Source organism: Dermacentor albipictus, unplaced genomic scaffold (assembly GCF_038994185.2).
Source record: "Dermacentor albipictus isolate Rhodes 1998 colony unplaced genomic scaffold, USDA_Dalb.pri_finalv2 scaffold_17, whole genome shotgun sequence".
In the NCBI taxonomy this organism is placed as follows: Eukaryota; Metazoa; Arthropoda; class Arachnida; order Ixodida; family Ixodidae; genus Dermacentor; species Dermacentor albipictus.
The window spans coordinates 9,476,623-9,503,824 of record NW_027225571.1 but is presented as its reverse complement, the minus strand read 5'-3'; the positions used below and the strand labels follow the sequence as shown (position 1 = coordinate 9,503,824).

At 48.0% G+C, this 27,202-nt stretch overlaps 1 protein-coding gene across 2 annotated transcripts in view; it reads right to left on the bottom strand.

Moving 5' to 3' along the window:
• Positions 1-27,202, bottom strand: part of LOC139052033 (uncharacterized) — a 164,771-nt gene that overhangs the window by 7,250 nt on the left and 130,319 nt on the right. Inside the window, exons 1-2 of one of the 2 annotated variants that reach the window (XM_070529107.1) lie at positions 5,174-5,369; positions 4,325-4,395 (exon numbers count right to left, since the gene is read on the bottom strand). In XM_070529107.1, the coding sequence (XP_070385208.1) occupies positions 4,325-4,395; positions 5,174-5,309 (207 nt within the window). In that variant the 5' untranslated portion in view covers positions 5,310-5,369. Of the gene's footprint in view, positions 1-4,324; positions 4,396-5,173; positions 5,370-27,202 lie in introns of those variants that run through there. The other variant, XM_070529106.1, reaches the window with a different exon arrangement.

The window sequence follows — 27,202 nt, the reverse complement described above, 5'->3', positions numbered from 1 at the left end:
GTGGCACCCACGACGATAGTGGAAGAGAGAATAGCCTAGAGCAATTCGAAATCCCACAGGTAACGCCAGAAGTAAAGAAAGCCTTAGGAGCTATGCAAAGGGGGAAGGCAGCTGGGGAGGATCAGGTAACAGCAGATTTGTTGAAGGATGGTGGTCAGATTGTTCTAGAGAAACTGGCCACCCTGTATACGCAATGCCTCATGACCTCGAGCGTACCGGAATATTGGAAGAAAGCAAACATAATCTTAATCCAAAAGGAAGGGGACGCCAAAGACTTCAAAAATTATAGACAGATCAGCTTACTGTCCGTTGCCTGCAAAGTATATATATTTACTAAGGTAACCGCAATTAGGACCAGGAACACCTTAGACTTCTGTCAACCAAAGGCCAAGGCAAGATTTCGTAAAGGCTACTCAACAATAGACCTTATTTACACTGTCAATCAGGTGATGGAGAAATGGGCGCAATATAAGCAACCCTTATATATAGCTTTCACTGATTACGAGAAAGCGTTTGATTCAGTCTAAACCTCAGAAGTCATGCAGGCATTACGGAATCAGGTTGTAGAGGAGCCGTATGTAAAAATACTGAAATAAATCTATAGCGGCTCCACAGCCAAACTATATAGTCCTCCATAATGAAAGCAACAAAATCCCAATTAAGGAGGGCGTTAGGCAGGGAGTTATACGATATCTCCAATGCTATTCACAGCGTGTTTACAGGAACTATTCAGAGACCTGGATTGGGAAGAAATGGGGATATGAGTTAATGGAGAATACCTTAGTAACTTGCGATTAGCTGATGATATTGCCTTGCTTAGTAACTCAGGGGACCGATTGCAATGCATGCTCACTGACTTGGACAGGTAAAGCATAAGGGTGGGTGTGAAAATTAATCTGCAGAAACCTAAAGTAATGTTTAACAGCCTCGAAAGAGAACTGCAGTTTACGATAGGTAGCGACGCACTGGAAGTGGTGAAGGAATACATCTACTTTGGACAGGTAGTGACTGCGGATCCGGATCATGAGACTGAAATAATCAGAATACGAATGGGCTGGGGTGCGTTTGGCAGGCATTCTCAGATCATGAACAGCAGGTTGCCATTATCCCTCAAGAGAAAAGTGTATAACAGCTGTGTCTTACCAGTACTCACGTACGGGGCAGAAACCTGGAGGCTTACGAAAAGGGTTCTACTTAAATTGAGGACGACGCAACGAGCTATGGAAAGAAGAATGATGGCTGTAAGATTAAGGGATAAGAAAAGAGCAGATTAGGTGAGGGAACAAACGCGAGTTAATGACTTCCTAGTTGAAATCAAGAAAAAGAAATGGGCATGGGCCGGACATGTAATGAGGAGGGAAGATAACCGATGGTCATTAAGGGTTACGGACTGGATTCCAAGGGAAGGGAAGCGTAGCAGGGGGCGGCATAAAGTTAGGTGGGCGGTTGAGATTAAGAAGTTTGCAGGGACAACATGGCCACAATTAGTACATGACCGGGGTAGTTGGAGAAGTATGGGAGAGGCATTTGCCCTGCAATGGGCGTAACCAGGCTGATGATGATGATGATGATTTTGGCATTTACCAAAGTAGGCCAATTCCACAAAAAAAGTTAGAGGTATACAGCAGAAGTACATTCATTGCTAAATTTGGTTTGTCAGAGAATGGGCCTGGAAAGAACGAAGAGCTCTCTGTTTCTTCTGAGAACAGAGACTCCGCATGCAGAAAACCAGACATGAGGGAACAGAACTGCATTGTGGAGACGCCCGTCACATTTCGCAATTAGTGATGCCTCTGGCACACCGTATTTGTTCGAATCTAGGCCGGCTTCAATTCTTTGTCTAAGCCCCCCCCCCCTTCCGTTTAGAACAGGTATGAAAATTAGGAAAATAATAACGTTCCTGGAATGCTAGGTGAGCTAGATAAAAGTAAACGACCACAAAAAGCAAATTACATTTATTACCAATATCCCGCGCCAGTCACGCACTTGCCCCGGCGCAGTGTAGATAAAGCTGCGCTGAACTTGGGTCCATTAGCCAGTGCCTCATCGAAAGCTAATTTAAAAAAAGTAATGACTGTGCCCGACCAGGTTATTTACGCCATTTATTTCTTGACATACACGCTATGACATGCATAGGATGTCTTGATGGCACGAGATGTCATTAATATTATGCATGCATCTATGTCCAGTCCCCTACCCCTCCCCCTAACTCTGCCTATTTTGATTTATACCCACATGAACAAATGACCATGATAAAATGGCATACCGGTAAAGTGAGTTGTAACAGCTGAAACAATATGTGGCTGCCGACAGCAATTAATATACGGTGCTATTTTTTAGCGCTCAAGGTAGCGGTGTGCCACTTTTCAAGCTGCGACGGCTTTTAACAAAATCCTCGAATCTAAGCTGACCTAGAAGTTTCGTAAATAATATTTCCAAAAAAGAACCATTGATCTAGATTGGGATAGATGCTGTAATCTGTTTGCGGCAAAGATTGACCCAGTGTAGTTTATCGTAGTTAAAAAGAAGAGTTACAATATACATGAAAATAGGACTTGAGTAAGAACGTCGGTTCGACGTACGCCTTAGGCTATTAGTTGCCAGGTAATGACGTAAAAAACACAAAAAAAATCACCGTCAACGCTCATCGTGAAATTCAACTACTAGCTCCCAGCAATGTCATAGACAGCGACGCCTCTTGTCAGTGCTATGTGCAGAATAATAAATAAGAATTACTTTTCATTCTAAAGTGAGCTTAAATATAGCCTAGCAGCTGTTGTAAATTTTTGTTTCAAGAAAGAATGAGAAATTTACAAAATATGTCACGAAACACAAGACATATTGCAGACGTAATTGTCACAGTGGTTTGCGCGAAAAATTTGCGGAAAAACGTTTGTTGGCCTAGCTATATTTTTTCTGCTATAAGGATTCATCTTTCACACATGCGGAGATATTAAATAAAAAGCTAGTTGTCCACCTGAAAGTGGCCCGAAGTTGGAAAATTAAGGACGGGGGTTTCACAGAAAGAAAACATTTCAGATAAAAAATTGGCTCGCTGGGAGGCGGCTATCAGAAGTTCAGAGCTGGCAGACCAGCTCTGGGCCGTCCGGCACGCCGAAGATGCCGCTCGAGTCCAAGGACTTCGAGCCGTCACCTGAGGCCACCAAGCAAGAACTGCCGGACTATTCTTTATTAAAGTTTCTTCTTCTTCGCCATCCCGACCCTGCGAAAGTGGATGGCCAGCTAAGCTGTTAGAAAAACCACCCAAATGCTGTTGATGGCGATATGAAGTGTTTTATTGTTCTGCCAAGTCTCAGCACGAGACGGTTTTTGAGCATTACGATTTTGCACTCTTCGACGCTCATCGTATTCACGTTGCTCATCGGGAGTCTTAAATTTGCGTGGCCTACCCATAGCGGTCTTGCAATGACCTGAATGAGTTGCTAGGCAGGTCTCCATTTAATATATGAAGTTTGGTGACGTCGCTCACCGATCCGTATGCGGTTGTTGCCCCTTTCCCACCGGCGCAGCTTATGCAACCGTTAACTTTACAGGGAAACACATGCGGGGCGAAGGAACGTGCCTCGCATTGTTCACAGGCGCCTTATCATCAATCATGCGGTTTTGACTCTAGTTTTGTGTTTTTCTTCAGTGAAATGCACCCTGGGCCGCTATTTTGTAGCGATGCCTTATGCCTTATTCTATGCTATTCTTATCATCCACCATACACGGCCGTCCGATCCCGTTGATAATGTGGGCAGACCGTCGCTCTGACCACTGGCCAAGCGCGAAAAGCGTGAAAAAGCATAGAATCGGAAAAGGCATCACTACAAAATACCGGCCTTGAGCTGTGGGTTGTATGCCTGATTCCAAAGGAGATATCCACTTTCTTTCGGTTCATTTTTTTTTTTGCCGACGAACACGAAAAATCCCGACTCACCGCTTCGCTGTGAAAATTTTCTCAAATACGGCACCATCGCCAGCACCATCCAACCCAGTACTATCGCCATCTCGCGGCAGTCACTCAATGGAATGGAACAACCACTAAGCTTTGCACGAGATAAGGCGAGAACGTATTTAATGATAAATATACAGAAGCGGGGACAATAAATATGCAAATAAACTGTAGGGAAATCCGCAAAGTCCACCTCGTCTCGGATTTCATGAGAATTTATTTGCTGATTCAGATATGGAAAGGGCTCAGAAAGTCTATTTTTTACCACTCTGTATATGTAGATTATAGAGCGTTTTTTTTTCGTGTTTTTTTAGTCCTTTTTTTTTTTTGAAGCACGTATAAAAGAAGACATTCTGCGCCGTCACTCACCGATTGCGGAAACATTTCTTCGCATTTTTTAGTAGTGTTCCTCAGATGATCGTTCACATCTGGAGGGAGGTCTGAAAAGAGAAACGCCTTCCTAGTAGTTGCTCATAATAGGCATTCTTTGCACGCACGACGTATAGTATCACTTCTAAATAGTTCGGAAAAGTAATGTACAGTAAAGCTGTGCGTCATTCCTTCAGGCGAGACTATCATAAAGGGAAAGAAAGGACTCGAGAAAAAAGTTATTTTGATTGTGCAGGAAAGTTGTGTGAAAGGTTGTTTCTAAGGGCGCAATCATCCTTCTTTGCACGGGAGCAGCTAACAAGTTTGGCTTCGATAATACAAAGCGCTTCACATATCTACTGAATGAAGCGAGTAGACGCAGAATACTTGAATATGATGTGTAATTTCTATCTTCGTGACACGATTCGCCATTCTTGATCACACCAATTTCAAATATGATCACGGTGCACACGTACGAGGAGAACACGTAGAAAATTACGTAAAGTTCCTGGTAGGAATTTGAGTTATTTCCTCGTGATACATGGCGGTTTCTCGGAAATAGTGTACATTTAATCTTTAAAACTTACAAGCTCTATACACGGCGGGTCGTTCTCCAACCGCGACTCAAGTGGCCGATTTCGCACTTCACGAGCCCGTACTAGCCCGATTGTTGACTAAAACAAAAGAAAGAGCTATGCTAGAACTTGGAAGCTGGGAGTGCTGATTAATCGTATTGACGTAAGGCTAAAAAGGCTGGAAAGACGGATCCTGTGTAGTGCCGTATCTTTTCGTCTCCCGCTAAAATTTCTATACGGCTGAACGACACTAATCGGAGCGCTTCAAACTGACCGCAGATGACATCCAACGCAGTACGCTTTGGCGCCACGCTCGCACCGAGAGCGAGTTTTTTTGCCGGCGGGTCGAGGGACAGCAGCAGCACGACGATCACCGCAGCACCGGACGGCAGCCACCGAGATGACGACATGTGTGCGTCTCCCTCTTCACTCCAGATGTACTGCGCTCCTTGAACGCTCTCGGCGCAGCCCGTCTCACACCGCTGCACGTTCAAAACGTCGGGAGACGAGGAAAGCGCGCCCGCGGTGCGGCGCCGGAACTTTATACGAGCGGCCGCCTCGAAAGGAAGGACGAAGATCATTAGGCGTCTGTGTGGACAGCTGCGGCCACGCTCGCAGGGGTTGAGCGATCCGTACGTGGCACAACGCTGGGCGCACCCTTGCGCCAGGCACCGCGGCAACTCACGCACGCATTCACATATATACATGCTCGATCCGCGTCGCGCACGGACGCGGCATAAAGTGGGACGAGCCGCGTCCGCAAACACTTCCTTTCTCTGCAGTCAGTTGATCGACTAGCTGCCTACATGAGCCGCTGGACAAAGTTTTCGTGCTCGATTCTATCTTTCTCTTTTTTTTTTCAAGTTGGAACAAAAAGGGGAACACAACAAGGTTCCGCCAGAAAGGGCAATGATCTCGAGAACAGAGTTGCAAGCGGCCAGTGAAACGGAGACGGACAAGTCGGCGTGGTGTTTCCTGTATAACTGCCTACGCTTGTAAAGCAACGCTGCTTTAGGAAATGTACTGCGCACCGAGAGCTTCGACAACACTTTCTGCTCTACATCTGCGCGCTATGAAAACGCCTTCGGAGGAAGCTCGCCCTAGTTCTCGCACAATCTTATATACACCATTTTAACCCGGGCGCTATCGTGTCCGTCCGGCAACGCTACGAGTTTTCGGTTCATGAAGAAGTTCATCTAGCGTTGTGTTTTTACTACGTTACGTATAGTTAGAAATTCGGAGACATCTATGACATGATGCCGGAACGCCTCGGATAAGTAAAACAAAAAAAAAAGAACAGGATTCTCGCCATTAGTTGAGCTCGAACCAACGACACCCGACTGTGATAAACACGGCATTGAAGAAGCGCACTTACATCTGTAACGTACACGCGCACAGAGAAAGGATATACATAGGCGCTGGACTACAACTACGGCCGCTTCATTGCTCAAAGACCCGCCTTTTGTAGTGTGCCTTGAGAAGCGCACGTGCTTTGACGGCAGTGGCGTGCACAAGACCCAGAGCAACACACACACACAAGAAGAAGAATAAAAAAAAAGGGCCCTCTACCACTGCTATACAGAGGCGCTTTTCTTTTCATTGATACATGCGAAACATAAAACCGAGGATATCATAATCTGGAGAACAAAAATCTCGCTGCATAGTCACTCAGATGTTAGGCAAACACGCACGCGCGCACACATGAGTCTAACAATTGCATCCACTATGGCGGCAGTTCGAGCTCGAGAAGCTCGAGCTTTAATAAAGAAGCTCGACCCTTTGCAGAAACGCCTCGTATATATGCTATATTTGTTTGAAAGTTTCCTTTCAGGCTTCGTATGAGGCATTGGGTGAGAGGGGCGTCATTGCAAAAATTAAATGGGGACTGACCAATCCATATAATACGTACATAGTAAACATACATATGAAATCCGACGTAACAGTTCTGCATAAACCCACAAGGTGGAGAGAAGTAATTATTAAAGGGAAAGTCAGACATCCACCAGTTCGTAGCAGTTGCTACAAAGGAAACCCATACGATTTCCTCGAAAGAAAAACCTCACAGCTGAATAAGGACGAATTTTTATTCAACGGTGAGGCTTTTCTTTCAAGGAACCCGTTTGTGTTTCCTTTGTAGAAATTGATACGAGCTGGTAGATGTCTGATTTTCCCTTCATTAGTTACTTCTATACACCTTTGGGCTTTCCGGAGAATCATTACGTCAAAATGTTGCCTTTGCCTCGAGTTATTGACAAATTCGCCTTCGCTCTGCCATCTGCTAGCCGCCTGATTACCTCAGATGGTAGAGCAGCTGCCCCAGAAAGGCGGTGGTCCCGCGTTTGAGTCCCGGACCAGGACGAATTTTATTTAACTACGAGGCCTTTCTTTCGAGGAACCTGTATGGGTTTCTAGAGTAGCAATTACTACGAACTGGTGGCAGTCTGACTTTCCCTTTATTAAATACATATTAAATATACAAGATAATAATGTATGCGCATCATATTTTAGAAGCATTATAGAGCACATTGCAGAAAGAGAAGTAAGAAACGTTCGTATAGTTATTATACCATGAAATGTAAAATGATACAGTTGATAAAGCAAACAAAAATACAGCGCACCAAAGTAGGCACTCTAGCGTCAGTCAAATAAGAAGGATAAAAATAGAACAATAAAATCACCAATAGTATGAACTCAAAAATACAACGAAACAGCGTACCAAACGCTCAAAACTGAAAAAAAAGAAGGGAAGTATCATCGTATTGTTTGTCGTCGTTAGGTAGGGATATGTGAACTTCTGAGCTGGTGGTATAGATCACGATTTGTTTTGAATACACTGAAATCAAGAAGAGTGTTCCATAATCGAATGGCATGCGAAAGCGCTGAGCAAATGGTTTTGACTCCACTTATGATCCTGTTTAACATATAGACCTTGAGCCGTTGTGACTATTGCTCAACACTTGCGCTCTTGCAGATTAGTACTGTTTCGCTGTGTTCAGTGGGTGCTCTCATATTTTTACCTTAAAAATAATGTTCCAGTGTTCGTTGCAGGTTAATTTTCAGGATATGATTGTTTTGGCTACGTGTAATTGTCTATCAAACGGTTCAAAATCTACAAGGTTTTCATGAACATTTTTCTTGACCTGTTGTACAAGTACTCTACCGTAACTGATTTTAATTTCAACAGATAAGTTCGCGTTCTAGACATAAGTTTGCGTCCATACACATTTTCAGATTTATTCTTAACTATCAATTGGAATATTCCAGATATTTCTTGTCTAATAAGAAAAGGCTGTCTTTTACTATTATTGGCGTCTACCTATCCCCAACAAGTCAGTTTGACAGCAAAAGACTAGAAGATATTATGGCTACTACTCCCAGTCCATGGATAATAACTGGGGACTTCAACGTTCACCACCATATATGGGGAGCTCCAGGATAAATTCGAAGGGCAGGTCACTAATATACTTTGCATCAGGATACAACCTGTGTCTTCTAAATGACGGAAGTCCGACATTTCTGCGAGGAACAACGTACAGTAGCTGCCTTGACTTGACTTTCGTGTCACGTTGCCTGACTTCGAGCGTGCAGTGGTTCACTGATATCGAAACCCATGGAAGTGATCATATACCGACCTATGTGAGAATCAGTGGTCTAGACGCCGCATTACCGGATGTATCTCACCAAATCGATTGGTCAGTCTTTCAAGATCGAGTAGAAGACACCTGCAAGAAACATATCGCACGCAGATTAGAAGACATAATTGCAGACGCAATGCAAGATTGCACGCGTTGCTTCACACATTTGAAAAAGCGTACAGAGAATGACATTGAATTGGAAAGGCTTCGTACAATACGTCGCCGTGCTGAAAGGAGGTACAGGCGCACAAAGTCAATTCTTGACCTCAGAGAAGCTCGGCGCATGCAAAAGAAGATAAGACGTCGACTGGATAAGCTAGCGGACCAAAGATGGAAATGTTTTTGCGAGTCACTAGACCCCCGCAAGCCATTGTCCCGTGTGTGGCGTACCCTACGGGGTCTTTGCTCAAGACCCCAGCAACGACACCCTTTTAACGCCCTTGCTCTCTATCAAAACCGCCGTGAGATAGACGTTGCAGAGGAATTTTGCGCGCAAATCGCCGGCGGCACAGTTTTAGTCCCTGACATGGCTTTAATCGATATCCCCTGTCCACGAGATACCAGTATGGAGGCTCCATTGTCTATGGAAGAGTTAGAAGCTGCTATGGCGCTCTGTAGGTGTTCGTCTTCACCAGGGCCCGATGGCATAACATATACTGCGTTGCGCCACCTAGGCCGAAAAGCACGAAGAGAACTCCTCAGCCTTTTTAATAGTTCATGGCAAGATGGTGTCGTCCCACAGGAGTGGCAACGCAGCCGCTTGGCACCGCTTCTAAAAGCAGGAAATTCGCCGCTCGAACTGGCAACGTATCGGCCTATAGCACTTGCCAGCTGCGTCGGGAAACTCATGGAACGCCTGAGCCTCATGCGTCTCGAATGGTACCTAGAACACCACAAGATTTACCCTAATTCTATGGCGGGATTTCGACGAGGCCGTTCATCGATTGACAGTGTCATCGATTTAGCGTCATCTGTAGAACAGCAAAAATCTTGGAAACGATTATCAGTAGCGCTCTTTCTGGACGTGAAAGGCGCTTACGACAACGTTTCCCATCAACCAATTCTAGACGCACTTTTGACAATTGAACTAGGAGGGCGAGTATATTGATGGATCAGAAACTACTTGACACAAAGATCCTTGTTCGTACGCACGGAAGATGGTCCGACTACCGACCACTACATATGCCGAGGAGTTCCCCAAGGTGAGGTTCCAAGCCCTATTCTTTTCAATCTCGCGCTTCTTGGGCTGGCCGAATCCCTACCCAAAACAGTGAGTGTCTCAGTCTACGCCGACGACATCTGCATCTGGTCATCAGCGGTCACTCGTCTGCAGGTTCGCGCAAGGCAGCAGAAAGCAGCAACACAGGCATCTCACTACCTTCACACACAAGGCCTTACCATCTCAACAGAAAAATGTGCGTTAGTCGCTTTTACACGAAAACCAATGTCTCGTTATCCAGTATGCATTATTGGCCAGCCTATCTCCTGAAAGAGAAATCATCGGTTTTTGGGTGTCATTGTGGACCGGGACCTCTCTTGGAGCCCTCAAGTTGCCCACTTGAAGAAGAAGCTCACATCTATTGTTCATGTCTTCAAGTTTATCGCTGGGAAAACATGGGGATCGTCAGTGGGCTCTATGCTACAGTTATATCGAGCACTTTTTATCGAATTGCTACGTTATAGTTCTCCCGTGCTTGCTAAAACATGCAAGTCAAATCTTCGCGAACTACAGGGCGTGCAAGCACAGGCACTACGTGTTTGCCTAGGACTTCCGCGGAGCGCCTCAACAGCAGGAACCATTATAATGGCTCGAGACCATCCGATCACGACTTACATTAGCATCGACACGCTTAGGGCCCATGTTCGTCATGTTTCACGCATGCAATCAAGCTCTCTCGCCTGCCTGCCAGAACGACGACCACAGGCGTCCTTCTCCAACGAGGTCAGCAACCATCGGGCCTGTCTACCATCGGGCTTCACACCCTCAGCACGTTCAACCTCAGCTTTGTGGTGTTTAGAACAACCTCAAGTGCATCTCACGGTTCCAGGGATAAGAAAGAAGACCGACCTGCCTACCTTGGCCCTGAAGCAAGCAGCTCTGGATTGTTTGAACACTTTCTACTTTGACCGAGTCCACATATATACGGATGGCTCTTCCACTCAGACCAGCTGCACCCGCGCAGTGGTTATACCATCACGATCAATTAGCGTCCAATACAATATTTCTCACATGACAACATCGACCGGATCGGAGCTTGTTGCCCTCCGAGGTGCCGTTGATTACATTAACAACCAACCCGCTAATCGGTGGGCAATATTCTGCGACTCGAAGGCGGCCTTACAATGTCTTATGTCATCTCTTCGTCGTGGGTCGTGTGAACAACTAATGTCGGAGGTACGAGAAATGCACCATCGTATGAAAGCGAAAGGACACGACGTCGTGTTTCAGTGGCTGCCTGGCCATTGCGGTATCACCGGCAACGACCTCGCTGACGAAGCTGCTAGGAAAGCACACGAAGGAGCAACCCTTGTTTCTGTACCTTTATCGCGGCCCGACGCAGCCCAACACCTTAGCAAGGTAGCACACCGTATGACATTAGAGAAGTGGCACACACCTGAGTTCACCCAAGAACGATTGCATTCCCTCGACACCTCTATGCAACTGCGGCTGTTACCAGGACTTCTGCGAAATGAGGAAACAATGCTGTGCCGCTTACGCTTGGGCGTCGCATTCACTAATGCATATACGTTTTTGATTTCAATGACTGATAGCGCCGACTGTAATGCCTGCGGTGCCGAGGAAACTATAGGACATCTACTGTGCTACTGCCCATCTTTTCAAAACGAAAGACATGACCTCTGCACAGCTCTCAATCAGCTAGGTAGAACACCGTTCACCTTGAAGAAGACCTTGGGACCATGGCCCCGCATATCGCAGCTACAAAAGGCCACAAAAGCTCTGCTGCGATATTTGAAGGCTACTGGATTGAGTCATATAGGAGGTTGTGGCCAAGTACTGCACAAGGGTGGCCAGTCCTGCTCTGGTGAGAGAGTGCGTTACCGGTTCTGGTCACCGGGATCAGGCCGCACTCCAGGCCTGTTTGTGCAATTTTCGCAACGCACGGTTTTTTTGTATTTTCCGGTGGAGAATTGCGCGGCACCGGGATTTCAATCACGGTCCTCCTGCACGGGACCCGGATACACTAACGTCCCCGCAGGAGTTAAATTAAAAATTAAGTTATGGGGTTTTACGTGACAAAACCACTTTCTGATTATGAGGCACGCCGTAGTGGAGGACTCCGAAAATTTCGACCACCTGGGGTTCTTTAACGTGCACCTAATTCTAAGTACACGGGTGTTTTCGCATTTCGCCCCCATCGAAATGCGGCCGCCGTGGCCGGGATCCGATCCCGCGACCTTGTACTCAGCAGCCTAACACCATAGCCACTGAGCAACCACGGCGGGTCCCGCAGGAGTTGTACGCCTCATTTAACCTACAGTGGTGCCGTATTTGATCAGTCAAGGTGGACCAATCTGATCTCGGTTATACCGCACGGATGGCACTCGGCTAGAGAACCTGGTATTTATGACCTGCACATGTGTGGCCATACATAATTGAGGATATATATAATTTTTTAAAGAGGGTTTCCGTACAGTGATAAAATGAAGGAAAATACATTTAAAAAGAAATGAAAAAAGGAACATAACATGTGATTTGAACTCGTGATCCTTGAATGTTGCCCGGAAAGATATCTCAGTCGGTTGGTTCGTCAAGCCACAGGTTACTTTCCAGCGCCAAAGCTCCTGCTCCGAGCCTCATACTTACGTGGAAAGGGACTGATGATGTCCGCGAAAGTCGATTTGGAAGTGGTTGGAAGGTATAGTGGTTGGCGAGTGGTTGGAAGGCATAATTTCTTGGAAAAATGGCCGCCAGAGGAGAAAAGTGAACTCGAGAGGCTTTAGAGACAAAGAAAACTGCCTTAAAATATTTAGACTTGAGGGAAAGCTTCGTCAACAAACTATAACACGGCAATCAGCACTCGAATATGATTATAACCCTAATAATAATTACAAATATTCATCTCATCTATATGATCTAATGCGCGCGCTGTTGCTTTGTCTCTGCGTGTAGTAGTTAAGAGAGCCAGTTCAAGGGCGGAGAAGGAAGGAAAGGAAAGTCTCAGAAGCAAACTTGCAGCGCCGTGGTTTTAAAGCGCAAGCGTGGTAGAGAAACGGAAAGCGATATAAGCGTGCGTCGTCATGATACACACACGACAAACTGCCTTAAAATATTTAGACTTGAGGGAAAGCTTCGTTAACAAACTATAACACGGCAATCAGCACTCGAATACGACGAGAGAAATTATTGACACGTGGAAAATTCCCTTGAAATAAATATGGTTTGCGAGACGAATGCTTGTATCTATTGAACCTCTTAAAAGATGTGGAGGGAAATATGCGCTCACCGAGAGGGCATCGTCGGCACGAGACCACCACCAGGCACCTTACTGAGATGTGGAGAGCTTCGCGGCTGGAACGAAGCCTCCCTTCTCCACCGGCCAAGAGGGGAAAAGGCGCTTTCCGATCGCTCAAGGTTGCGCGGACATAGTATAACTCTAGCGTCTAGGAAAAGCTGAAACAGGTGCGAGGGCGGCACGCATAGCGTGGGAAGCTAGCCGCCAGAATAGCTATCTCAAGGACTGCTGCTGACGAGGGCGAAATACCTTCGTGTAATTATAGTAACCCTAATAGGACTACTTTCAAAGAATAAAAGAAAAAAAAGGAAACGGCCCAGAAGGCTATACTACGAGAGCTATGACTGATACTTTTCTATATATATATATGTATTCATCTCATCTATGAGATCGCATGCGCGCGCTGTTGCTTTGTCTCTGCGTGTAGTAGTTAAGAGAGCCAGTTTAAGGGCGGAGAAGAAGGAAGAAAAGTAAAGCAATATTGCAGCGCCGTGGTTTTAAAGCGCAACCGTGGTAGGGAAACGGAAGGCGATATAAGCATGCGTGGCCATGATACGCACACGACAAACTGCCTTAAAATATTTAGACTTGAGGGAAAGCTTCGTTAACAAACTATAACACCGCAATCAGCACTCGAATATGATTATAACCCTAATAATAATTGTAAATATTTATCTCGTCTATGGGATCTAATGCGCGCGCTGCTGCTTTGTCTCTGCGTGTAGTAGTTAAGAGAGCCAGTTTAAGGGCGGAGAAGGAAGGAAAGGAAAGACTACAAAAATCAAACCCCAGCCCTCAGTCCCAAGCAGCCGCGAAGCAACTGACCACGGCGGCGGTCAGATCTGTGACGCTGCAGAGGGTGCTAAGAATACCTGGCTCCGGACAGGCCGCCATTGGAATCTGAACCTGGCAACGTTTAACGTTAGAACGCTATCTAGTGAGGCGAGTCTAGCAGTGGTATTGGAGGAATTAGAGGGTAGTAAATGGGATATAATAGGGCTCAGTGAGGTTAGGAGGACGAAAGAAGCATATACAGTGCTAAAAAGCGGGCATGTACTGTGTTACCGGGGCTTAGCGGAGGGACGAGAACTAGGAGTCGGATTCCTGATTAATAAGGAAATAGCTGGTAACATACAGGAATTCCATAGCATTAACGAGAGGGTGGCAGGTCTTGTTGTGAGACTTAATAAGAGGTACAAATTGAAGGTGGTACAAGTCTATGCCCCTACATGCAGTCATGATGACCAGGAAATCCAAAGCTTTTATGAAGAAGTGGAATCGGCGATGGGTAAAGTCAAAACAAAATACACTATACTGATGGGCTACTTCAATGCCAGGGTAGGCAAGAAGCAGGCTGGAAACAAGTCAGTGGGGGAATATGGCATAGGCTCTATGAATAGCAGAGGAGAGGTATTGTTAGAGTTTGCAGAACAGAATAATACGCGGATAATGAATACCTTTTTCCGCAAGCGGGTTAGTCGAAAGTCGACGTGGAGGAGCCCGAATGGCGAGACTAGAAAAGAAATCGACTTCATACTCTGCGCGAACCCTGGCATCATACAAGATGTAGACGTGCTCGGCAAGGTACGCTGCAGTGACCATAGGATGGTAAGAACTCGAATTAGCCTAGACTTGAGGAGGGAACGGAAGAAATTGGTACACAAGAAGCCAATCAATGAGTTAGCGGTAAGAAGGAAACTGGTGGAATTCCAGATCAAGCTACAGAACAGGTATTCGGCTTTAACTCAGGAAGATGACCTTAGTGTTGAAGCAATGAACGACAATCTCATGGGCATCATTAAGGAGTGCGCAATAGAAGTCGGTGGTAACGCCGCTAGACAGGAAACCAGTAAGCTATCGTAGGAGACGAAAGATCTGATCAAGAAACGCCAATGTATGAAAGCCACTAACCCTACAGCTAGAATAGAACTGGCAGAACTTTCTAAGTTAATCAACAAGCGTAAGACAGCGGACATCAGGAACTATAATATGGATAGAATTGAACAGGCCCTTAGGAACGGAGGAAGCCTAAAAACAGTGAAGAAGAAACTAGGAATAGGCAAGAATCAGATGTGTGCGTTAAAAGACAAAACCGGCAATATCGTTACTAATATGGATGAGATAGTTCAAGTGGCTGAGGAGTTCTATAGAGATTTATACAGTACCCGTGGCACCTACGACGATAGTGGAAGAGAGAATAGCCTAGAGGAATTCGAAATCCCACAGGTAACGCCAGAAGAAGTAAAGAAAGCCTTAGGAGCTATGCAAAGGGGGAAGGCAGCTGGGGAGGACCAGGTAACAGCAGATTTGTTGAAGGATGGTGGTCAGATTGTTCTAGAGAAACTGGCCACCCTGTATACGCAATGCCTCATAACCTCGAGCGTACCGGAATCTTGGAAGAACGCAAACATAATCCTAATCCATAAGAAAGGTGACGCCAAAGACTTGAAAAATTATAGACCGATCAGCTTACTGTCCGTTGCCTACAGAGTATTTAGTAAGGTCATCGCGAATAGAATCAGGAACACCTTAGACTTCTGTCAACCAAAGGACCAGGCAGGATTCCGTAAAGGCTACTCAACAATAGACCATATTCACACTATCAATCAAGGGATAGAGAAATGTGCAGAATATAACCAACCCTTATATATGGCTTTCATTGATTACGAGAAAGCGTTTGATTCAGTCGAAACCTCAGCAGTCATGGAGGCATTACGGAATCAGGGTGCAGATGAGCCATATGTAAAAATACTGGAAGATATCTATAGCGGCTCCACAGCCACCGTAGTCCTCCACAAAGCAAGCAACAAAATCCCTATAAAGAAAGGTGTCAGACAGGGAGATACGATCTCTCCCTTGCTATTCACAGCATGTTTACAGGAGGTATTTAGAGGCCTGGAGTGGGAAGAATTGGGGATAAAAGTTGATGGAGAATACCTTAGCAACTTGGGATTCACTGATGATATTGCCTTGCTTAGTAACTCAGGAGACCAATTGCAATGCATGCTCACTGACCTGGAGAGGCAAAGCAGAAGGGTGGGTCTGAAAATTAATCTGCAGAGAACTAAAGTAATGTTTAACAGTCTCGGAAGAGAACAGCAGTTTACGATAGGTAGCGAAGCACTGGAAGTGGTAAGGGAATACATCTACTTAGGGCAGGTAGTGACCACGGATCCGGATCATGAGACTGAAATAACCAGGAGAATAAGAATCGGCTGGGGTGCGTTTGGCAGGCATTCTCAAATCATGAACAGCAAGTTGCCACTATCTCTCAAAAGGAAATTGTATAACAGCTGTGTGTTACCAGTACTCACATATGGGGCAGAAACCTGGAGGCTTACGAAAAGGGTTCTGCTGAAATTGAGGACGACGCAACGAGCTAAGGAAAGAAAAATGATCGGTGTAACGTTGAGGGATAAGAAAAGAGCTGATTGGGTGAGGCAACAAACGCGGGTAAATGACATCTTAGTTGAAATCAAGAAAAAGAAATGGGCATGGGCCGGACATGTAATGAGGAGGGAAGATAACCGATGGTCACTAAGGGTTACGGACTGGATTCCAAGGGAAGGGAAGCGTAGCAGGGGGCGGCAGGAAGTTAGGTGCGTGGATGACATTAAGACGTTTGCAGGGACAACATGGCCACAATTAGTACATGACCGGGGTAGTTGGAGAAGTATGGGAGGGGCCTTTGCCCTGCAGTGGGCGTAACTAGGCTGATGATGATGATGATTATGATGATGATGATGATGGATTGTGTCAGCGTCTGTGATCCCGACTGAGTGACCGAACGACATCCCCTGTGGACTTTCTATTCTTCTTTTATTCTTTCCATCCCCTTTTCCCTTTCCCCAGTGTAGGGTAGCCAACCGGGCTCAGTCCCGGTTAACCTCCCTACCTTTCCTTTATCATTTGCTCTCTCTCTGTCTTGGCTAATACCCCATGGTCGGTCGGATCCACATGATCGATAAGAAACAACAACTAGAACTTTTATTCGAAGTTGCTCCCTCGGACATCGTTGCAGAGCGCGTGCTGCGAAGGACGCTCACTGAGCGAGATGCCATAGAGATGGAGATGCTGCAACCACGCGGCAAGCACGTGGTGTGGCAACAATTGGCGGTGCCGCACGCCATCAAATCTGTTGCGTGAGCGAGTAACCAAAGTCGAGAGCAGATTCGGCGAAAGGCGAGAAGAAGACACCGTAGCGGTAGATGTCTTTGTAGACACCTGCTGTTGCTGCTGTCCTGCTGTGTCAGTCGATCTGCACACGGCCGGCAGCAAATTTTGAAAGCAAAAAATAAATGTTTACTTTCGTTTTTATTTTCTTGCACACAGTGCACTTTGGGTGGCAAGTGCTCTCAACGCGTGGCACATTAGAGCGCTTGGCGTAGTCCCATCGTCGCTATGTCCCAATTGCGCCCATCAAGAATCCAACAAGCATGTGCTGCTGCAATGCGTCGTTGCTAGGGTATTTTGGAGGGCCGTGTATGCTGGTTTCCTGGCCTTGGAATTAACCGCTTTAGTACTTCCGGTCGCTACTCACGTGGCCGCCTCGCGCAACTTTTAATTGCTGCGGGGCATTTTGTCTATGGCGTAACCAGTGCGAAGCAGTTGCCGCGGGACGTCGTCATTGCGCTCTGTTTCTACGTCTGGATTGGCTCTACTCCTATTGCTACTGTCATCACTGTCAGAGGAGTTGTTCTTCCATGGGGAAGAGGAGTTCCTTCGACAGTGGTCATGCCGCTTCCTGTCAGTGGCTGATAGACGAGTATGGCTTAATTTTCGACCAGTCTGCTTCTTGTAGCCAGGCCACCAAACGTATCCATTGAATACACATAGAATGTAGGTGCCCGTGATTTCTGTGTGTGCGTGCTGTCGTATACATGATCATTTTTTTATATAGACGTCTCATAGCATCACTACAAAATTATATAAAGTGTCTCTGTCACATCGTCATTGTACATAACCATTTTGTACACTGTATATATTACCTTCCTTTTATATAATGTGACAGTTCGTTTATGTGTAACTGTGTGTTTTCATGGGTCTGTATGGTTATGTGTTAGTGAGTGAGGACTTGGACGTTTCATTGAAAACGTGCCGTGTGTAAAATGCTTCGTACGTTGCATATGTTATCACCCTGGTGGAATTGTGCTGTGGTTGCGACTTACTGTTCCTATCGTTTCTTGATGAAACAAACTTTTTCTAAACACCTCTTGCAGAACGCTTGGGTCATACGGAGAGCAGTGTAGTTGATACGCCATCGTCCTCGTTCCATTGCCATTCCCGCTGGTTTCTGGCTGCAGTCTCACACAATTTGCCGGTACAGTATGATACAGATATTGCAAAAATCACCGGATAAAGTGAGAATCAAGGTAGGGGATGCACAGAAGAGGGACTCCAGCACGCTGTAGTTATCATGCCACAGTCGTCATTTTATCGCCTTTATAACATTGTGATCATTCCTTCATTATAATGTCATCCTATACTTTCTCCGTTTTTACTCTATCGCTGTCACCGCATTGTGGTAACTTCGTCATCACGCCGCCATTTTCAAGCCGTCGTCTTCCTACCACCATCGTCATTACGTCGTCATCAGTCCCTAGTTGTCATTCCATCTTCGTGATGTCATTATACCATTCCTTCGCCATCATGCCTTCGTCATTACACCGCCATCTTCCAGCTATCATCTTCATACATCCATCGTCATCCTGTCATCAGTCCATCGTCGTCACAGTCACCGTGATGCCACCGGGGTCATCATTCCATGGTCGTCTTATTGTCGTAGTGATTCCATTTCGTCATGCCTTTGTCGTCATACAATCGTCGTCATTCCATGGTCGACCATCCCTCTTCAGCACGCCATAGTCTTCATAAAGTTGTCATTGCCGATCCCTCATTCATGTCGTTATAGTGTCATCATTATACCATCAGCATCATTCTAGCATGGTCATAACGTTGTCATCCAAACATCTTCGCCATGCCACTGTCGTCATTTCGACGTCATCTCTTGGTAGTCATACCGTCGTCGCCACGCCATTGCATGGGATCGCCGCGCAGTCATCGTCATGCTTTCACGGTCGTTGCATTGTCGTCATTCTGTCCTAGTGTGATTCGAGTGTCATCATACCACGGTTATGGCTTCGTAGTCGAAAATGCCCTGGGCGGGTGGCATCGATCAGAGTCGGCATCTCGTTGTCATGACGCCGTTGTCACGCCGTTGTCGACATACATTCGTCTTCACTCTAGCGTAGTCCCACCGTTCTCGTTATGGTGTCGTCATCATGCCGTCGTCATGCTACCATTGACATCTTTGGTGGCCTGCTGGCTGCTGGATACAATCCTGCACAATCGCCCATTAGCGAAAATACGGCAATCAAACACTGATACATGGCGAATCAAGACGGCCCGCGGCGGCAGGTGATCCAGTTAAGGCTCACTCACAGTAGGCCGACCCGACACCAATTTCGGTTTTTTAGTTTCGTGTTGGCGCCTCTGTCACACTGCACCGACGCCGAGCTTTATGCCAACCGTCGGCAGATTGTCGGCGTCGGTACAGTGTGACAGAGGCGCCGGCACGAAGGAAAGAACGCTGTTACCGACAGTCGGCAGACCGAAATCGGTGTCGGGTCGGCCTAGTGCGAGTGACCCTTTAACCGCGGACGTGAGCTCCAACACCAACACGCCTTCGGTGTAATGCCGCCGTTGTCATTTCATCGCCTTCATACCCCCCCCCCCATCCCGATCATTCCTTCGTTCTATGCCTTCTTGATCCTTCCATTGTCTTTCCTCTGTCTCTGTCACTGCGTCGTCATACGTTGTCCTCACGCCACCAGCGTGAAGCCGTCGTCGTCTACCGTCATTGTAACTTTATCGTCATTAGACTAAGTCATGCCATTATGATTTCGTCGTAGCTACAGATTGGTCATCATGGCATCATCGTCATTACATGATATTGTCACGTGGTTGTGACGTTGAAGAACACAGTAGCAATGTTGTGAAAGACAAAACTAAGCTTTATTGTACGAACCTGTGCCCACAAGAACAGGCTACACTTATAGCACAACAACAGCGGCGAACACAGTCGGCGACCGTCGAAAGTCTGATCAACGGGTCAAGCGCGTCGGCTTTTATAGATCAGTCGTCGAACGTTCCAGAGGAATCGCTGGGACCCACGTGTCTTGCACAAAGTTCTACATTATTCGCGTCGCGCACACCTGCAATCAGACTACACAAGGATCGGTCACAAACAGCGGATGCAACTATCGATAGCATTCCGGAAATTTCCGATACATGCAGGCGCGTCCTGCGCCATGCGATAACATTTGTTAGGCGGTGAAACGTGTCGCCCGATAAAGACAAGTACACGTGTCAATACCCCCCTCTTAAGACGCATCGACCCGATGCTGCAAAGAAACGAAAGTAATAAAGAAGCACTTGTAGCAAGCAAAACAACAAAATAGGGAAAGTTCGTGAGCGTCCGTAAAAGGGTTTAAGACGCACCACGTGGACCACTTCAGATCGTGTGCGGCGCCGCTGTGAATGCGAAATGCCGTCTGGCACGACCTCATAGCCCAGTGCGTCAATACGTCGGATGACTATGTAGGGTCCGAAATAGCGTCGCAATAGTTTCTCACTGAGACCTCGTTGGCGTATCGGAGTCCATACCCAAACACGGTCACCGGGCTGGTACTCGACGAAGCGTCGTCGGAGGTTGTAGTGTCGGCTGTCGGTACGCTGCTGGTTCTTGACCTGTAGCCGAGCGAGCTGTCGGGCTTCTTTGGCGCGCGGGAGATAGGTAGCGACGTCATGGTACTCCTCGTCAGTGATGTGCGGCAGCATGGCGTGGAGCGTCGTCGTCGGGTTCCTGCCGTAAACCAATATGAACGGCGTGGTCTGCGTTGTTTCTTCGACCACCGTGTTATAAGCGAAGGCTACATACAGCAGGTCCATGTCCCACATCTTGTGCACGACGTCGATGTACATTGGTAGCATGTCGCCGAGGGTCTTGTTCAGGCGCTCCGTGAGACCATTCGTTTGCGGATGGTAGGCAGTTGCCCTCCTGTGGCTTGTCTGGCTGTATTGCAGAATGGGTTAGGCGAGCTCTGCTGTAAAAGCCGTTCCTCTGTCGGTGATGAGGACTTCTGGGGCACCATGTCACAACAGGATGTTCTCAGCGAAAAATTTCGCCACTTTGGCTGCGCTGCCTTTTGGTAGAGGTTTAGTTTCAGCGAAGCGGGTGATATAGTCCGTCACCACGACGATCCACTTTTTCCCGGATGTTGACGTCGGAAACGACCCCAACAAATCCATCCCAATCTGCTGGAATGGTCGGCGAGGAGCTTCCATCGGCTGCAGTAATCCTGCTTGTCTTGTCGGTGGTGTCTTGCGTCGCTGACAGTCTCGGCATGTCTTGACATAACAAGCGACGTCGGCGGTCAGACGCGGCCAGTAACAGCTTTTCTGTATCCTCGACAGAGACCGGGAGAATCCGAGGTGCCGAGCGGTTGGATCGTCGTGTAAGGCGTGCAGTACTTCTGTACGCAGCGCTGACGGTACAACAAGAAGGCAGCTGGCGCAGACTGGGGAGAAGTTCTTCTTCACGAGCAGGTTGTTTTGTAGCGTGAACGAAGACAATCCGCGCTTAAATGCCCTAGGGACAATGTCGGTGTTCCGTTCCAAATACTTGACGAGGCCTTTTAGTTCCCGGTCTGCTCGTTGGTGTTTAGTGAAGTCTTCCGTGCTTATCATTCCAAGGAAGGCGTCGTCGTCTTCGTCGTCTTGAGGCGGGGTATCGATGGGGGCGCGTGATAAGCAGTCGGCGTCGGTGTGTTTTCTTCCGGACTTGTGTATTACGGTGACGTCGTATTCTTGCAGTATGAGGCTCAACCGCGCCAGCCGTCCTGAAAGGTCCTTTCAGTTAGCTAGCCAACGCAATGCGTAATGGTCGCTGAAGACTTTGAAGTGCCTGCCATAGAGGTAAGGGCGGAATTTTGCTAAAGCCCAAATGATGGCGAAGCATTCCTTTTCAGTCGTAGAATAATTGCATTCCGTTTTTGACAGTGACCGGCTAGCATAAGATATCACCCATTCAAGTCCGTCTTTCCTCTGGACTAGGACGGCACCGAGGCCTAAGCTACTGGCGTCAGTGTGGATTTCAGTATCGGCGTCTTCGTCGAAGTGTGCAAGTACCGGTGGCGACTGCATGCGTCCTTTAAGTTCTTGAAATGCCTCGGCCTGCGGCGTTTCCCACTTGAACTCGACATCACATTTGGTTAGATGTGTTAGCAGTGTTAGCGGCTCCGCGATGCGTGAAAAGTTCTTGACAAAGCGCCTATAGTAGGCAGACATGCCAAGGAATCTGCGCGATTCCTTCTTGTCGATTGGCTGCGGCAACTTTACGATGACAGCTGTCTTCTGCAGGTCGCGGCGTACTCCAGATCTGCTGATGACGTGGCCTGGGAATAGAAGCTCATCGTAAGCGAAGCGGAACTTTTCCGGCTTCAGAGTGAGCCCTGATGACTTGATGGCCTGTAATGCTGTCGCAAGCCGCCTAAGGTGATCGTCGAAATTTCCGGCGAAGACAACGGCGTCATCCAAATAAATAAGACACGTCTGCCACTCCTGCTAACAGCGTGTCCATGACGCGCTGAAACGTTGCAGGCGCTGAGCACAGTCCGAATGGCATGACCTTGAACTCGTAGAGGCCGTCTGGCGTGGTGAAGGCGGTTTTTTCGCGATCTCTCTCGTCGACTTCTATTTACCAGTAGCCAGACTTGAGGTCCATCGACGAGAAGTATTTAGCATTGTAGAGCCGATCCAATGCGTCGTCTATCCGTGGAAGGGGGTACACGTTCGTCTTCGTGATTTTGTTCAGTCGACAATAATCGACGCAGAAGCGTAAGGTTCCGTCCTTTTTCTTCACCAGGACTACAGGAGATACCCACGGGCTTTTCGACGGCTGGATGATGTCGTCGCGTTGCATTTCGTGGACTTGTTCCCTAACAGCTTCCGTTCTCGCGTCGAAACTCGGTAAGCGCTCTGGCGGAGTGGTCGAGCACACTCTTTGGTTATTATGCGATGCTTTGGAAGTGGTGTTTGTCGAATCCTCGATGACGTCGAAAAGCAGTCTTTGTATTGTCGGAGAAGACTTCTGATCTGTTGCTGCTTACTCATAGGAAGACTTGGATTTACGTTGAAGTCTGGTTCGGGAACTATGCTCATCGGGGTAGAAGCGGCAGAATCCGAGAGGACAAAGGCATTGCTAGTTTCCACAATTTCCTCGGTGTACGCGATTGTCGTGCCCTTGTTGATTTGTTTGAACTCTTGGCTGAAGTTGGTTAGCGTAACTTCCGCTTTCCATCCGTGGAGTCGAGCGATCCCCCTTGCGACACAAATTTCACGCTCGAGCAGTAGATGTTCGTCGCCCTCGATGACGCCTTCTACGTCAGCGGGTGTTTCGGTGCCGACGGAAATAATAATGCTGGAGCGCGGCGGGATGCTCACTTGATTTTCGAGCACACTAAAGGCGTGTTGACTAGGAGAGCTCTCCAGTGTTATCGCTTGACCTTCCGACCGCATCATTGACTTTGACTTCATGTCTATGCGACGTGTTGGTTCAGGAAGTCCATGCCGAGAATGGCGTCTCGTGAATACTGTTGGAGGATAACGAAGGTGGTAGGGTAAGTCCGGTCATGAACGGTAATTCTTGCCGTGCAGATTAAGGTCGGCGTAATGAGGTGTCCTCCAGCGGTTCGAATTTGAGAGCCTTCCCATGCAGTTTTAACTTTCTTCAACTGGGCGGCGATGCTTCCTCTCGTTACTGAGTAATCGGCCCCTGTGTCCACTACGGCGGTAACTGCGTGGCCGTTGAGAAGCACGTCGACGTCGGTGGTTCTTTGTCTGGCGTTGCAGTTAGGTCTTGGCATCGGATCATGGCTGCGTCGTGTTTAACTGAAGCTGGAACGTCTCGTCGTCAAGTCGTCTTTCGTCGGTGAAGTCTTGGCTTCCTGACTTCGTCGTGACGGCGGCGTGTCGCTATTATGTCGTCGCGATGGTCTCTTCGTCATCTTCGTTGGCGGCGGAGGACCTTCGTCAGTTCGACGAACAGCAACCGCGCTTCCATCGGTTGCTGCTTTTAGCTTTCCGGATATGGGCTCGCAGAGTGGCCCCGGGCTGGGCCGGTGGATGGTCGGCGCTGTGGTGACAGGTAGTGGCCTGGTGACGGCAAACGGGACGGTCGTCGACGGCTCCACTGAGTCGTGGCGAGGTAGTCGGCGATATCGCGAGGTCCTTCGCCAATCTATGGTCGCGGCGCGTTAACGGCGAACCCTCGGAGTCCTGTCTCCTGGTATGGGCATCGACGGTAAATGTGCCCGGCTTCTCCGCAGTGATAGCAAAGCAGACGGTGGTCGGGGGCGCGCCAAACATCAGTCTTCCTTGGAATGCTGCGTGGGGTGATGGGTTGGGGTGCTGGCGGTGGGGGTGGTGGCGGACGACGGAACTGTGTCGTCACTGGGCCCTGCCGTGGGCGCGGAGGGGGGTACGTGACGGCGGGCTACAGTGGCGTATGTCATCGCTTGCGGCTCAGGCTGCGGCAATTCAGGGGCTACTCCAAGTTGTTGTTGGAGCTTCTCCCGGACGGCGCCGGCAATTGAAGTCACTTGAGGCTGTGATGACGGGAACAGCTTTTGTAGCTCCTCCCGCACGACCGCTCGGATAGTCTCGGGCAGGTCGTCGGTGGCCAGTGACAGAACTCCGGCGTAGTTTGTCGAGTTAGTGCGGCGGTTGGATTGCCGGTTCCGCATTTCCAGTGTCTTCTCGATGCTGGTGGCCTCGCGAAGAAACTCGTCGACGTTCTTCGGTGGGCTCCGTACCATTCCGGCGAAAAGTTCCACTTTACACCACGCAACAGTAGGCCGACTTCCTTTTCTCGGACATTTCGGGGTCGGCGTGGCGGAATAGGCGGCTCATTTCTTCTGTAAAAATCGCGGTGGTCTCATTAGGCAGCGACACTCGGATTTCTAGAAGTGCTTGAGCTCGTTCTCGGCGTACGACGGTTGTGAATGTCTGCAGGAGGCCGCTTCGGACAAGGTCCCAGGTCGTTAAGTGGCTTCTCGGTTTTCGAACCACGTGCTGGCAGCGTCTTCCAATGCGAAGAAGACATGTCGCAGTTTGTCGTCGCTATTCCAGCTGTTAAATGCAGCAACCCTCTCATACGTCTCAAGCCAGATTTCCGGGTCCTCGAACGTTGAACCGCGGGACGTCGGAGGCTCCATGGGCTGCTGCAGTACGATGGGGGACGCTGGGGCTGCCATTGGGGTTGCCTTGGCCACAACCTTCTTGGTCTTCTCAGGTAGAAGTCCGTGCTCTGAGGCAGATGTTGAAGACGGCGACTTGCGCGATGGTCCGGGACTACGTTGGTGTTCTCTTTGTGGTCCGGGCTTGGATCACGGCTTGTCGGGGGTATCCGGTACATGAACGAAAAGCACCTCCACCAGATGTCACGTGGTGGTGACGTTGAAGAACACAGTAGCAATACTGTGAAATAGAAAATAGCTTTTATTGGGCGAACGTGTGCCCACAAAGACAGGCTACACTTCATGCACAACAATAGCGGCGAACACAGTCAGCGACCGTCGAAACTCTGATCAACGGGTCAAGCGCGTCGGCTTTCATACATCAATCGTCGAATGTTCCAGAGTAATCGCTGGGACCCAGTTGTCTTGCACAAAGTTCTACATTATTCGCGTCGCGCACACATGCAATCAGATTACACAAGGATCGGTCACAATCGGCGGATGGAACCGTCGATAACATTCCAGAAACTTCCGATACATGCAGGCGCGTCCTGCGCTGTGCGATAACATTTGTTAGGCGGTGAAACGTGTCACTCGATAAAGACAAGTACACGTGTCAATATGATTCACCATCGAAATTCCAACGGCGTCATGCTTTCATTGTCACGCCGTCATCGCGATACAGCGTCGTCAGTCTATAGATCTATCATCCCACTATCCATAGAGTTTCTCACTATAACACCTAGAGGGTAATCTGGCGCCACCGTCTATGGGAGTTTCTTAAGGGGGCACCGTACCGTCATGGGAATGACGGTATATGTGTCTGCGAGGCTCGTGTTGGCTGGTGTTGTAAGAGGCTTCGTCTAAAACGTGGATATGGCTACGCAAATAACGCGTTCTCAAAGTAAAATCTTCATAAAATATTTCCATTCACGCATATTACATCTTTACTCACCCACGATGCATGACCAAGCGAAAAAAAAAGCAAGAACAGACGACCAACTGTTTGAAAGCGAGCGCGAACCTTGTCGTCTGTCCTCTAACTTTAGCGGCCCGCTGATACTTTTTACGTAACATGTAATCGTACACACAATAGTTAAACAAAACATGTTTTCGCGTAATATTAAAGATAAAACAGCTTTTCACGTGCTGCTCTAGTAGAAGATGAATCATTGTGACAGACGGAGCGGTACTTGCCAAGCGCGTCTTCAAGGTGTCCTGTCTCTACGAGAACGATGCCAATCCGAAGTCACAATATACCGTCATTCCCATGCATACCACAGCGCAGCAGCGCCAGATTTCCCTCTAGGTAATGTAGTGAGAAACTCTATGCCACTATCACAATGTCGTTTTCACGCTTTCGTCGTCATACCACCTGTTTCACTCTAGCATTGGCATCACGTTGTGGTCATGCCGTTGTCGTCAGGCTGTCGTCGTCTCGCTGTCGTCGTCATATCATCGCATTCACTCCAGCGTACTCATCTCATGGTAGTTACATTGTCATCGTCATGGCATTTTCGTTGTCAAGCAGTCGATGTCAGGCCGTCGGGGTCATTCGATTGTCGTCATACCATCGTCGTCATTACGTTGTCACAAAACGCTCATTTTCATGCCTTCGTGGTTGTTCCGTCCTGGTTGTGCGTGTCATACATAGGCGTATCTGCTCAGCGAGGCACACGCCCCCGCCTCCCCCCCCCCTTACTGTCAGAAGGGGATGGGGCAAAGTAGGCCATTTGCCCGCCGACCTGGTCTGATAGCGCGTACTGCTGGCTGCGCACTGACAAATCCAATAAAACAACAGCTGAAGCCAACGTTTGTTATTCTGGTGAAAGCATTATATCCCCCATTACGCGAAAAACCGGCGTTGCAGTCGGTGGTGTAAGCGAATGGTGAAAGT